General features: G+C 36.0%; 1 protein-coding gene across 1 annotated transcript in view; it reads left to right on the plus strand.

Annotated features, from left to right (window-relative positions):
* LOC128991292 (probable multidrug resistance-associated protein lethal(2)03659) overlaps window positions 1-15,756 on the plus strand; it is a 57,840-nt gene that overhangs the window by 9,800 nt on the left and 32,284 nt on the right. Inside the window, exon 2 of the mRNA XM_054414062.1 lies at window positions 6,118-6,216. Coding sequence (XP_054270037.1) covers window positions 6,134-6,216 — 83 coding nt within the window. The 5' untranslated portion in view covers window positions 6,118-6,133. The remainder of the gene's footprint in view (window positions 1-6,117; window positions 6,217-15,756) is intronic.

The raw sequence follows: 15,756 nt of genomic DNA on the forward strand, positions 1-15,756 counted from the left end.
GATGCTTTTTGCCTCACTACAACCACCCCAGAATACCAAACCATATGAAATTATGCTATGAAAGCAGCCATAGTAAACCAAGGAGAATCTCGATGTCAACCAGCTTTTGTAGTCTAAACAGCAGGTAGGTGACAGATGACAGTCTGGGCGCTATTGCATCGACATGGGCTCCCCAATTGGTTCTCCGTAATGTGTAGGCCCAAGTATTTGGTTTCATTACAGGTCTCAAGTGGCACCCCGTCCAAGGTCAATACCGGAGGGGGTTCAGGCTTCTTCTTGTCATAAAATTCCATAAATTTGGTTATACTAGAATTGAGATGATTTTTGTTACACCAAGTTGACATAAAGGAACCCAGTTTGGGTGTTTTCAATTGTGACGTTTCGATTTGGGGTTGGGACTAAGTGACTGACGTCATCACCGAAAAAGTCATTGATTTCCAGAAGATATGGAGTCAGGCAAGTAATTTCGCTTATTAATCTTTATCACTAGACTATGACACTAGATTAAATAATACATTAACACAACAAAATATAAATTCTTAGGGCATAGATATCTTTAGATAGGCCTATGTATTATTGATGTATCTTAGTATTAATTGATTGATAGTGATACTTGTTGGCCCAATAACGCACCCATTTCACTAACATTACCGTAATAACATTTTTAAACAGTTTCCTCTTTACAGATCTACTAGAACTACTTTTTTACTGTTATCATCTGCTTAAAGCGTTTCTAATTCAGCGTTACTCTATTAGATTTATTTGAATTAGAAATATTTTGTGAGTGCGGTTTAATGCTATAGTGACATGTTTTACGTCATAAATCGATTCAAACCTTATTTTAGATGTCATTATTTCAACGCCGATTTTCGTATCACATTATACCGTTAACCAAGCCACAATACCTCAGATTGCTTTATTGTGTTTGTGATCATCTAGGATCGACCTGGACATAAAATCGAACCAGAGACCACAGACATGGGAATCCTTAGTCAATGCAGAGACCTTCATATTCTAAAGAGAACACTATAACCACACCTCGGGCATTGATGTGCACCTCTTTGTCTTAACTCAATATGTAAATTAATCCAAATTCGCCAGGTCAGCCAGTTTGGCCCACGCACACTGTTCTGTCCAGTGTCTGAGTCTATTTTCGCAGGTGGAGACTGTACCGTTGCCAGCTGTGACGTCATGTATCAATATTACGTAGGGATCTCCCTTGTTGTTTCGGTTGTTTCCGGTCGCCTCCTTTGAACCTACGGGACGGAACTTTCCCTTGGACTGTCTAATATCAAGGAGGAGACATAGGAGACATCAAAAGTTACGACTTCTTGAATAAATTTGTGGTTTTACGAGTTCAAAAGCCAGTGACCTTACTTCGGTGGTCATACTGTACTATGTTCATAGTAAACAAAAAATACTTCAAAATACTTGACCAATCGATTTAAAAATATGCCTTTCATAACCTTATTAATATTTTTCACATCGTCGAAAATGTTCCCAAACTATATCGTTAGAGTGGTATTGCAATACAAACTAGTTGAACTAATCTGTTAACCAATTTAAACAAAAACTGGTGACTTGTACTAATTACAGAATAGTTTCATACCAAACAACTCGTATGTATGTAGGTAACACGCATTTTAACTGTTTCCAAAAATATGTGAACGAATACTACTCGGCATTCTCAATCAGTTTTGATTTGTTTAAATCCGTACTTTAAGTGCCTGAATTATTTTGACTCACCCCCCATCATTTATTCTCCCTGAATCGTTACAGATTTCAATGTTAATGACTTAGCATGTAACATATTAATAATAAAAATAATGGAATTAGCAAAGACAATATTGTTGGTGTTTTAGGTCCTTAAAGGTCCTAAAAAGTTTATAATAGTCGCTACAAATTTCCTCAGTGAATTAACAAACTTCCGATCGTCATGACGAAGAAACAACACATGAAGAGACGTCGAGTGTTCCATTGTAGCTCAACAAAGGTGGAACTAACAATAGAGAAATTAGCCTAAACTAGCAAAGGTTACGTTTGCTGCAAAAACAGCGGCGTGTGACCAACTAAATTGCTTACTTGGAACACGTTGAAGGCCGCACTTCTTTTTAACAAACTATACATAATACATAATGAGTTATTTAGTTTACATGGTTCTGGTCGATTTTGTGATTTGATCGTTAGTGAATTTTATGTTTAGTTGGCGTTGGTATCACACCCCCTTTTGCTGTATAAATGATAAGCAACAACGTCAGATCAATTGGTTATGTAATGAAAATTTGGGCCCGCGTATCGCTGGTTAGAAAGTGCGTTAAAGCATTTCCCTGTTCTTTTAATCTTAAACATTGTTTGTCTATCAATTGGTTTATCAGCTGTTGAGAGCAAGACTAATATTTATTGAGATTTTCTGCTGTGTCAGACTTGTAGAGTCGTAGTTGAAATTTGTTCCATCAATAATATTGGTTTAGATCATTTTGTTTGCTAGAACGTGGGTTGGTGTTTTATGTACTTAATGAAATTATTCGAGAGTACTATACTGTACATAGTATGGCTTCTTTAGGTAGCCGCCAAAGATTACCAAGCTTAAAAATACCTTATGTTGACATTGTTATTGCATTATTAAATCTTGAAATAAAAAAAATTAAAACTTCTCCGCTCCGTATAGCTAAATCAAACGCGTTCAGTTTCCCTCGTACTTTACAAATTGGGCAATCCACCAAGATAAGTCATCAAAGGAGAATCATTATGTGATTAATGGACAATTAATTCGCACCAGCCAAATGATTGATATTTTGAAATTACTTCCAACTGTATAGTGCACGCGAATACACCATTCTTCTTTTAAAGCTTCTTTTACCAAAATAGTACATGAAAGTAACAAAAGGTTATCGCTTGAATATCTACAACGCTACGTCTGGAACGTACATCCAAAACGTACGTAGACATGTGCGTAACCATGTGTGGTACGTAGGTATGTGTGCTACGTCTGGAATTAACATTATCATAAAGGATGTTATAGCGTCTTAATGATGAAACTTATGTTTGAGAAATATTACTTCCGAGAAACAAAAATAATTCGAAAACAATATTCTAGTTTATTTACTATTTCCAACCCTATCTATACGAGTAATCATCAATCTCATTGGAGTATCACCGATAGTGATAAAGTTTTGTCACAGATAGACTAGGCGGAGATGCGAAGGCGTCCTAGCAGTTGAGTTATCACGCTCCGAGTCAATGGTATTGAGTGGTTGACCAATTCAAGTGTTGACCACAATTGATGATACGACGCCGACAAGTTGTGAGATGTATCTCTGTAACTGTCGAACATTATCTATATCTGACACTATGTAACTTACAATGTTACCAACTCAATTCAGCATCAAGCGTCTCGTTGGATTGATAGAGTTTAGTTTATTAATTTTATCGATTCGTTTTTTATTATTATTAGGCTACTTCTGAATAATGTGTGAGTTTTTGGCACAAAATAGCATTTCCTAATTGAAACTCGTTATTGTATTATTTGCATTTTATATTGAATTTCTTTTCTATTGAATTTGTTGAAAGCGGTTTTCATCTTGATTTAAATCGACTGTTGCCGACAAGTGGTCCAGATAAACGTAATTGGACATATTTTTATTTACTTTCCGTCCATATTTGACAAATCACTGTTCTCATCATTACCGATTAATTGTACTTACATTTATAATCACACCGAACCTTACATTGAAATATAAAGTCTTACCTTCGATACACAAATACTGTTCCCAACCGACTTTACAATCTACCAGTATTTCAATTGTATCAGTGTATTCGGACCACTCCAGTATCGACCCTACTTCTCTGACGTTGATAAAATGTTACATCGACGACGTCGCAACTCCTAACCCAATATTGGCTACCTTCAGCGCGTCAGTTATCTTACAAACTTATTGGCTTGGTCTTCAGCGCCTATAACTTGGTACAGTTTAACAAAGTACTGTAGTTTAATAGGTAGTTTCATGCTATCCAACAGCTGTCTAAACATAGTTATACAATCAGCTGTTTATATTGTTTCATTGTGGTTATTTGTTGTTCGTTTGTTGATGTTCTGTTGATATAGTGGAATTGATCACATTTTACACATTGATCATATTCTTATGAAGAAGAATACCAAATTGGAATCAGGCCTGGGTGTTTGAATAAAACATTGCAATTACTGTAGATACGCATTGTACAGTATATTAAAACATGTCATACACTACTCCTCTATTGGGTCTTATTATAATTTAAATAAATACTTAAAATCCGCTAAACGATCATTTTAATTTGAGAGGACCATTTTAAACAAACGTTGGTCTAATAATATTTTTTACGAACCACATTACCACATTTTGTAGTGAAGAAACCAAAGCCGTAGAAAAGGTAGTTTTGAGGTTTATTGAAATTTGTCAGTACCCTAGTTTAAGAAATAGCCAAAGTCTTCGAAACAGTTCAGGTATTCCTAATAAATTGAAAAATACAGCACAGTCACTCAGTCAGTACAGTTGTTTTTTCAATCATATCTTTATACCAAATTTACTATTTTCAAAGACTTTTGTCGGTAAGGTATTATAAAACCAAATTGTCGCTGAAACCGTCTACAGTACTGTCAACACCCTGCTTTACTCTCCGTTTATGGTAATTTATGATAATTCTATTCTGATATTGGCGACAACTTGCTTACAAACCGGATTGTCTAAATGTTTGATCTTGGATATAAATAGACCATTACTTTAATTTTATCTGGGTCGTCGCTTTTGAATTAACACATTTTATTGCACAAAGCAGTCTTGTAAATATCACAGTACAGTAGCGGTTTGACAACTCTAGCTTTGGTTTCATTAATTAAATTCCCGTTGAATTTTGAATTATTCATGGTTTAGAAGAAGTGAATGAAATCAAAGCTCACTTTGATGGGATGAATACTAAACCAACCATCATAATGTAGTGGTTTTTTTCATTTTCAATTCTTCATCAAACTTCTAATTTTAGAAAAATCTCTTTTGCCATAGTTGATCAATCCTTTTTTCGTCACTGTTGGTATCATTACCAATTAAGATTGGGACCGTAACTGGTCATATTAACCAAACACCAAACTCATGTTTGTCATCAAGGATGAGTGAGATTTCTTGAGTAGCTTTGACTTAACATTTTCTAATTAGTGTGATCCATAAGTTACATTACTATGCTTACAATGTGTAGCCAGAACATACTTAATCAGACTGAAGAGCTGTAAGTCAAGTATATAATATAGATATGCACGATAGCCGTGTGTCATGTGTCAGCGTCGCGACTACGAGACACTGTTATCAGCGATGCTGCGACCACACCCACGTCCTCGTCTTATCAATGACACATGTGCAGTTTATGTAGGTCAGGTTACAGTGTAATTGTATTGTCATCGCGACGCCACATTGTTGATACAACTATACAAACACAACCCACGTGTTGTGGCGTCTGTCTGCAGGCGCGGTTTGGTAGCACCACGGTGGTTCGGAATCCAACTGGTGTACAAAAATGACAAAACTCAGGTGAGGAGAACCTTCCCTTTTTGGAGAATTCCCTTCACTCTAGCTATACGAAATGTTCTTTACCTCGTCAGCTTTTGAGACAATATTGTTTAAAGCTGTCTATATTATAATCTGTATGATGGAACCTGTCTCCTGACTGGAACTAGCCAAGGCTTTGGCCAGTCCACAGGTAGATGGAGAGTTTGGAGACAGGTTCCGCCATACAGACTGTATGGGATGGAGGGATGGGTGTTCAATGGTCAAGGGCCTTGGGGGAAAATTATGATAGCAACTACATAGTTGGGCATTACAATCTGTATCTTACTACGAAAACCTATCGGATTCAACTGGTGGCTAATGAAATGGATTCATTTAAGTACTTCTGTGTATTGTCTCCATGTACCTAACAATACATTGGATTTATATTTTATTCGAATTTTGGAAACTTAATACATCAATCAATCCCTTTTTCAATCCTTCCCTTTTTCGTGTTACCTCTCAAAATATTCCCATCCCTCCCAGAGTAAGGATTGGTTCTAAAACTATGTCAACCCTCTACATTAACAACCGTTGTCTTTTCCAGGTGCTGCTGAGGAGGCATGGATGATGGGAAGAAGAAGAAGGAAGACAAACCAGCGCACCCGCGGGAAACTGCCAACGTCTTCTCTGCTCTGACCTTCGCGTGAGTTCAACGATTTTGCTAAACTTCTGGAGTCTGTTGGTTATGTAACACTATTCCGGTTGTTTGGGGGCGACAGAATACTACTATTGGCAACTATGTAGATTGCGATCAATGTGTGTAACCATAATTATGCTGTATTATAACAGTTATACAACCAATAAGTGGATAGCTCTAAATCTCACCTCGTGTGAACTCGGCGATTTCATCAATCTTCTCTCTCGAATATTGGTTATGTAACATTTGTTTGACTTTGGGTGTAACGCATTATTGGAAATTCTGGTCCCTGATATCAACAAGTATTTAAATTACTGGTTCACTACCATGTTTACGTTATATGGTTGCGAACAAGTACAAAACAAATCTGACACAAATTCTTTAGATTTTGTTGATTACATAATCTTATACTGGTTGTTTAGGGCTTTATTGGCCGTCCCATACATCTGAATACAGAATACGAAGGTTTTCTAAATCCAAACTTGCTTTGTTATGTTTAATGTCAGTTTTAGAAATTGCTTCTTCTTTTGTTCTTCGTTAAACACTAACCGACCTATGGATGTATCAATAGACCTTACCACGGGTTTCTCAATCCTATTGAGTTTTGTTGGTTACATAACTATAAAACAGTAGATGGTCTAGTCTAGGGAGGAGACGTTTAATTTTTATTTGATTTCCATCCTAACTGATAAAAGTAGAACGGAATTATCACAGTAGCAACTTTAATGTGCTTTACCTAATAGTTTTTGCAGTATATTAAGTAGTGTAGTTATTGAAGATTTAATTTCCATGGAGAATTGTTTGGCCTGGAAAGCACACCGGCGGTGTATAATACAGTAGTATGGACTCAGATCTGTGTTTGGAGCAATCCATATGTATAATATGTTTTTTAACATGAAACTGGTAGCTGTCAGTTTTCACTGGCTATGTTGGTGGCCTGTGAAAGCCATGCAATATATTTATACCTCAAGTGAAATGCCATGTTGTATCGTGTCTTACTATGTGACGAGATTTCTTTTTATTCTCTTGTCGTCTGAGCTTAAATGAACAACGTATGCTCGAGTTATCTTTTAGAATCGGATCTTACAGAAAGTTATATTACTCTTAAATAGCTTTACACCGTACCTCTTGATTAATCACCGTATCTGAAAATCACAGCTCTATTGTTCTTACTACTTTGCATAACATGTTTACTCAACTGCTATGAATGGGAGGTGTGTCGGAGATAAAACTAATATGTTTATCAACAATTCGAGATTTACTACTCTAGATAATTGCTTGATAAAATAGTTTAGTTTAACAAAGTAGTCGAGCACTCGATGCTACATTGTGGGCGATGAAATAATTGAGTAAATCACATCTTGAAGACATTTAAAATTAATTGCTCTGTAAAATAATAAACTGTGCAACAATAATAACTATATGGACGAGAGAACAACTACTATACAGACTCTCATCCTAATGCAAAATCGAAGTACGGCGTGCGTTTCTATTCAGTTAATTGAATGTGTTTAGGACAACTGGTCGTTTCTCTTGTATCCGTGGTAAATGTACTTGTGCGCTTTACTGTTCAAATTACCACGGATCAAGCAATGTACAAATGTATCTTCAGAATACTATTACTTCCAAATTATCAAAATAACGTAACGTATAAAATATAAGACTTATCAACGTTCTGACGTTATTGCATTTACCTGAATATAAGCATACTGTAAAATTTGATTCACGTCATCCAAGAGGTTGATAAGTATAAGGGACTAAGTTTAATCCACGATGATAAACAGTTTATCAAACTAGTGAACTACCCATATAAGACAAGTTGTCGTCGATAAATCAGTTTTATTTAGCCGTTGTCGAGGACCTCTGTCTCAATTTTGCATCACAATCGTTTAGCAATTGCAGTCGTAAGCAATGATAAACACAAGGCTATTCGTGCACTCGGCAGTAGGCAGTTGAATGCCTCTTGCATGCAGCTGCACAATTCTGTTAGATAACGAGGAAATGTCATGGCACGATAGTCATCCGCTCACATTTACCTCGAACCTCGAAGTGTCCGAAGGTGAAGTGCTGGGAGAAAATTGTTAATTGAATGCATGGGACATATATCGGAGTGCCTTATGAGGTATTGGATTATTCTACAGTGGATGTAATACCTTGTACGGTATCAAACCTTAAAAATATATGAAGTACTTACAAGTATTGATGAAGGACCCTATGAAGGATAAGTAGTTCTTAATCAAAAGAACATCTACCTTGTTTTCCCTATTTTAAGCATTGTCTCGGATTTATGAAAATAAAACTAGTTTAGTGGTTTTTGTTTCGTCGCATAGCTTTGATGTTAAATCCAATTTTACAAACTTGTAGTACTTAACTGTCTGTCCATTTATCACCCCAATACAAGGGCATGATTAATTCCATGTCATTGGACATTAAATAATCCCATTTGAACCAGGAAATTAAAAAAAAAAATATGAGGGAGAAGGTGGGTAGCAAATGTGACTTTATACTCCTTTAATTGTGCCTTTCAATGAGCGAACACAGAATACCAATTTCTACCCTTTACTCGCTGCTTTAAAGGGAAACGGAGAACCGGCCACCATTGGCTCTAATCCGCATTATAGAAGTTTGGTTTGGTTAGGTTACGTTAGATTATATAAATATGGCCCCTGAATTTACGACCAGTGGCTTGGACCCCTACACTCGCTTTTAACATATGGTCTAGCTCATTAAAAAACCGGAAGTAAAGAGAGAGGGGCTTCGCTAATTACTTTCGTGACTAGTAATTTCGACTTTGATCGCACGAATATGTGTTTTAGCGACAAGGTTATGCACTGTTTTACAACTCATGAAAAAAAGTAAGCTTGTTCGTCTTCACTGTGCAGTATACAGTACTATGATATAAACTCAATGGTCTTATAGAAACCCCTCTGATATGAACTTCATATTCACAGTTCTTTTTCGCCAACAAACAAGATTCTATTACTCAGCGTGTTCATTTCTGGTAATGTAAGTGGCTGCCAACAATTGTCGTGCAGTTAAACTAAACTGCTGTGTCACGACGGAAATGTTTCTCTCTTCTTATCTGTTTGGTTGGTTAGGAATCTTTTTACGGTTCATTTCTCACATCATCAATTCATCGCCTTGTTCCATATCCATTGCCTATTGCCTGCTCAGCTAGGTCTGTGGAAGACGCGGAATGGGAAGATGATGATTCCACTCTCGTGAGGTACCGTTATAAAGTCAAGGTCTCTTTCGCTTCTTTTGTATTTCCCTACGATTCTTTTGAGTCCATTATGGCATTATGTTTTATGTGCCAATAATGCAAATTTGCATGTGCTATTATTATTATAAATTGAGATAAGGACCTATGCTCGTATTTTTACCGAGATATGAGATAAGGATGGTGTAGAATGGTGTAAGATCTGTGTTGCTGTGTTATCAATAAGCTGTTGATTTCTCAGGATCGATCCGGCAACCATTCGATTGTTTGAATAACTACACGGCAACCACTATGACCACTCAACTACCCAGTCATATCATGTAACATCAAATAAAGGGTCGATGTCTAAATTATGTTATGTGTATTTCCATAAAGATCAATTTCTGTGTACGGGACTGTTAAACATTACTTGATCGTATAAAAGGTATGATTATCTTCCAATCGGTTTTATGTCATTGCTTTTGGACCTAAAAATGTTCAACCGCTTACATGGTGAAATAATTTACGTAAGTAACCATTATTTTGACGACCCAAAAATTGTATAAAAACAATAAATAGCTTAAGTTCTCATTTCGACTCGACTGTTGAATTTTCAAAGATTATTTTGTCTGCCCACAACCATTGATGACATGTTCTAGTTAGCAGACACAGGTGTACATGGTGAATAGTTACTTGGTCGTAACAGCAGCATTAGGCAACGGATGGCGATTATTTACACATTTCGGCGCAGGTGGCTCAGCATGTGATCAGCTGACTGTGTAGCGTCCACCTGGCCAAGTGACGTCACTTTCTGACACTGGTCGCGATCCACACCATAGAGTAACCAGTCCTTTGGATTTGTCAGTAAAGCACGAGTATACGATCACGTTCTGTAATTGGTAAATTGGATCGTTATAGATTTGTGTTATGAATTTGTCATTGAAGCATAATCAGTAAATTCATGTTTTAACAGTGGTAAATTGAACTGCCTAATGAATTTGTGTAACACGGGTTCGCTCACGTTCGGAAATCGGAACAATTAATTGTTTTTGTCTAGGACTTGGTAATTGAAATACAACAATTTATTTCACTCCATGACAATGCTTGGTAAGCCTTTTTAAACGTACTCTCTAATGGATTTTCCAATGAAACATAAATCTGCTACTGTATAAAATATGATAATTCTTTGCTACTAAGAAGCATGAAAAACTACTTGCAAATCATGCCACTCCACAAAACATATCAAATCCCTTTTTATGTGAAAAACGAAGTCAAAATTGAAAGGAAAACTGTTTCCAGGAAGAGTAGTTTTCTTTTAATAGACTTGGCATTTACTAGGAAACTTTTGAAATTAGATGATGCTGAGGATATCAAATTGTATTACATCCAACGATTACGGGATTGTGTTTATTTACTTAAGAGTAACGAATTAAATTACGGTAACCCACAACTAAGCACCAGATGATTGTTTGAAATCCCACGATAAGATTGTCAATAAAGAAGCACGTCTGCTTTGCCACAACAATAGATTATCCAAACTACTTGTTATTCAACTGAAGTGCGCAATAGACTCGAGCTAATTTGAGGCCAACAATCATGATACCCTTGTACTTTCTGTGGAATGTGGCCTCAACTTCTCGTCTGCCGTCAAGAATATTTTCTCAAGTTTGATTGTTTCCTACGTGAATTTCCTGCACAACAATCAGTAGTTCAATGACAATTCAGTAACTTCGCTAAACAATGATCTCGACCCAATTCTAAAAGTGGTAATCCTTGAGTTCAGATTTAAGAAGAACAATAATCAATAGTATGAGACACGGTCATCTTGGATGACGTCATAGATACGTTAAGAAGAAATGCAGTGTTCTGATTGGTTGACAGCATAGGCCATAGAAAGACAGTGAACATAATCAGCTTGATGATCAGAAGTGAATAACGCATATCTGTATAATCGCAAAACGAAATATTTACGCTGTGTCATAACTGTATCATTTTTAGATCTAGGTGTTACTATTGTGATTGTAGTAATCTAAAAACTATTTCAAATCTTTATATTATAGATTTTTTATCTATTTTTAACGAAGAATTGTTCCTTTGTTAGCCCGAAGAGACTTTACTAGCTTTTAAAACACAGAATAACTATAGTCTCAGTATTTATTCCGTGGTTTAGTAATTAATTACTCCTCTGTAGCTTTGCCAATCTTATTGATCAGCTAAATACAATTGAAGGGGTTTCTTTCCAGTTTGTTTAGAGTGTGTTTTTATCTTCACTATCAATTTCTTGTAATTTCACAAAATGTAAAACGACTAAACCAAATAAAACTATAGACTATTGCTTGTCATATGGTTTTACGACCAAATAATAAAGATTGAACTGTCAAATTCACCCTAAAATGTTAAGAAAGACGACATTCAAAGTGCAATATTATTTAGTCGACATCGGCGAATTAAACTTGAATGACGTTCATCAAACACAGTTCATATTTTTAGGACGAGAAGTCTAGTTGAATTGTCAATAATTATACTTGTCCAGAGACCAGCCTAGTGATATGTTCAATTCGGAAACAACGTGTTCAGCTGTGGAAGTTAATTGTGTTACATCGTATGTTGATAAAAGCACGTTTCGTTACGACTCATGACATGACAATAAATCGATGATAAGCCAACCCAGTTTAACAGCTGACGCGTTTGGCTCAATGTTACCTTTGGAAGTAACAGAGATTTAGTTATTGGCATTTATGAATACTTTAATTTTGTGGAATAAATTATGTAAACATGTATTTTGTAGAGTCGTATTTTCTTTACATGTTTAGTCGTGAAACATTCAATCTTATCGCGACGACTGAGGAAACCCAAGTAATGAGATACAGTGTTAAAGATAGTTTCCTTTTCTTATCTGTCACCAATTATACTTTCACTGACACAGTACATAGTCAACCTAGGTAAATGTCATGTGTTATCCTGCCATGGGAAGTGAAAGGGTTTCCCGACTGCACGGCTTAATACCACAGAAAACGTACTAGTAGTACGTTTTCTGTGCTTAATACGGAGTAAATAATGTAAGCTCAATAAATGTAAATGTTGTATAGATTTTGTATTCTTTAACTTATTTAACTTTTTAAAGCTACATAATCTATATTACCTTATTAAAAGCAACTAATACAATTGACTTAATAGTTGTAATTACCGTCGGTTCAAAGAGCCAGTTTGCTAAGTGGTAGAGCGCGTGGCCTCGGTCCCCGAGGTCCCGGGTTCAAATTCCACCAATCACCAATGGATTTTATCAATGTGGATAATGTATTGACACTCTAAACCTAGCATGAAGTTGTGTGTTAAACGGGGGAGTGTAAAAAAACAACGTGGGTTCTCCAAGTATTATTTCAATGGCTATGTGATGAGATTATTCGGACAAGGTTTTGAACTAGGTAATTGTACATGGTGTGAAATTGAGCAATAAAGTACGATATAGTAATGTATCCAACACAACAGCCTACATAGTGGATTAGTGGGATGATTAGTTGGACCAACACACGTGTACTGATAGTTAAGTTTCGTACACTAGGCGTATACATGTCAAGGTCAGGCGGCTCAGCTACTAAATTTACTAAACTATCAACGTTGTGCAAGGCGAACGACTAAATAATTTGTGAGATGTACTAATGTAATGGCTTGACAACGTAAACAAAATATTTTTTGGTTAAAAAGGTAAATTCAGTCATTTAATGTAAATTGCATAAGGAAAATGTCACATTGATCGCGTGCAATACTTTCGGTTCGGTTGATCTTGATTGTTTATTGTTGGTTTTGATAGATTTCTTATGATGAATATTTCTCACATAATGAATAGAAAAGCTGTGTCTCTGACTCTAAGTGAAATTTATCAAAAGTTATCATCGTGCCTCTAAACCTCTGAATTAATCCATATGGTTGAATGTTTAATGAAACTGTCCTATTCCAGAAATCATAAATCTGTGATAGACCAAATTACTCGAAGTAAGATTTTAATGAATTCCGATAGCCTAGTGTGGATTAACTATAAGCTTGTTGATTAATGGATAGAAACTTTTATTCAAGTAGAAATCATTTCTGTAGATATTAAAATGTGAATTCGCTCATTGATTAGATAGATGAAGTTATAGATCAAGGTAAATTTGGTGATTACTTCATCTTCGTTTCAATTCAATGGTGCACTGTTGGAATAGAAATATTTTTTGTTCTGATAATAGTTAATTATCGTGTAGATAATTTAATTTTGTATTTACCTAAGAATATTTTTGGTACACATACTTATTTTCTGGTCTAAAGAAAGGCAATTACTGTATCGGGTAAATAATTTGTGATATTTATAGGCAACGGTATTTTGCAGTTACTTAATATTTGGTAAAATATATTACATTGTTGTGAGATGAACATTTTTGTCTTCTATGCTGAATAAAGTTAGTCAATTAATACACAAAAAGAACCTTCAAGTTTCTGAATTAATATTATTGGTTTCTAAAACAGAAGTGTATTTTAGGCCAGACACATGTTGTGTGATGAGAATGCTAAATGACGCAATGAAGCCGCTAGTATGCCCGATCACGTAGTTATAACAGGTAGATTGTGTCGTGTGTGTCGGGCGTCGGCGTCGCGGTGTGTTCTGCATGGTTGATCGGGCGACAACAATGATCAGCTGATTGGTCACTAGTCACTAGTCAGCTGACTGAACACTGCACAGATGATGCAAGTACAGGTAATGAGCAAGACCTTCCTAGATATTTCAACGTATGGCTGATGTGAACCTTATTGGTGGTAAAATGTCGCCTGTAGAGATCTCGTAGACATTAAGACTTCAAATTTTAATTTTGAAATACAGTACTTTAATTCTTTCAGTTTTATTGGCTAAATATTATTTTCAAGGGAAGCCTTCACCAATCGACATGATCACACAGTTTGTGGCTCAATTCAGCACAAATTAATTTTAACTCTCAAACAAGCTACAACAGTCAAATGTTTGCAATGGAATTTTTACAACATATGACGGAATTTCACACACAGAAACCTTGATAGTCGAATGGTGCACGAAGAATGTGAAATCATTTAATTATGCAATGAATCAACAGATGAGTCGATTCGTTGGAAGTACATAATTTGCTAATTCACATTACTGTGAGACTTAAAATTGTTGTTGGATAACTGGAGTGAGCTTGGAGATGCGTTATTTTGGTCCTCGTTATTGATTGGGTATATAAACCACGCACTCGTCAAAGTTACTCTTTAATGAGAACACAAAATTTCTAGCACAAAACTGTTTCTCGAGATCAAGGAATCGTCTTCTTCGAGGCGAATACCGATCTAGTTTTCCTAGCTAATTCTTCACACTGCTTTGTTATTCTACCTATTTCTATCCTTAGCATCATTTTGTGCTCCTGCTATACTGTAGATGCAAATTTACGTTAGTTCTCGTCAGTAATATCTGAGTTCGCTTCCACATAAGTCTGCGCCTGCAGTATTCCTAACACATCTGACAGAACAGGTGTGTGTTCCGAGCTTGTCACACGTATTCTTGTCACTAAAGGCTCATATTCCATGAACGCAATGCTGTTCACTTCCTCTGGCTGCAGCATTTCCGTGAAGGATGACTTGCAAGTTTTGAGGCCACTGCCCTGAGTAATGTCTTGCTCTCGGGTTTTCCTGTGACGATTAAACGGAATGCAATGCTTCACTTTACTAGTTATTCAACTCAATTATGAGATGTGAGGACATGACAATTAATTTCGTGGAAAGTTGCTGTTGTTGATAGCGATTTTACAAAGAAAACCTATATATCTACTGTAGGGGTTTCAATCACAATTCATAAATTAAGTCACTCTAGTTAAGATTTAGCTGAATAAAAGGCGCTCTTTGACAAAATTGAACTATCATGATTCCAAGATCATGAATAGTAAACTTTAAACAATGAAAATTCTACATGTGTAAAAATATTCCACACTTAATTCTGTACATTTGAACCTCGTTTGATTAGAATTATTTTTACCCCTATCTTTTATCCCTCTCAAGAGTTTAGATATTCATTGTTATGTTTTTACTTTTTACATAGCGTCTAGACAAATTATTCCAAACCATTCACACTTTGACCTATGTCCAACACATTTTTCACCAACGTGAACGAAAGACTTATTCAATATTTGAAGTTGGAGCTAGTAGATCTCCTATTATCTTACAGTTTGGTGGCCAGTGGTCCCCCGCTGGCTGTGTTTTAAATACGTCCGACAGTGTTGGTTTGATACGTTTATGCTAGAGTTTTTTTTACCAGTTCATTTTGGGTGCAATTTACCATGGTTATGTTGATTTTCGATCTTCGGCGG

Source organism: Macrosteles quadrilineatus, unplaced genomic scaffold (genome assembly GCF_028750875.1).
Source record: "Macrosteles quadrilineatus isolate MER2022 unplaced genomic scaffold, UCM_ALF_1.0 Scaffold_4__1_contigs__length_99947679, whole genome shotgun sequence".
Lineage (NCBI taxonomy): Eukaryota > Metazoa > Arthropoda > Insecta > Hemiptera > Cicadellidae > Macrosteles > Macrosteles quadrilineatus.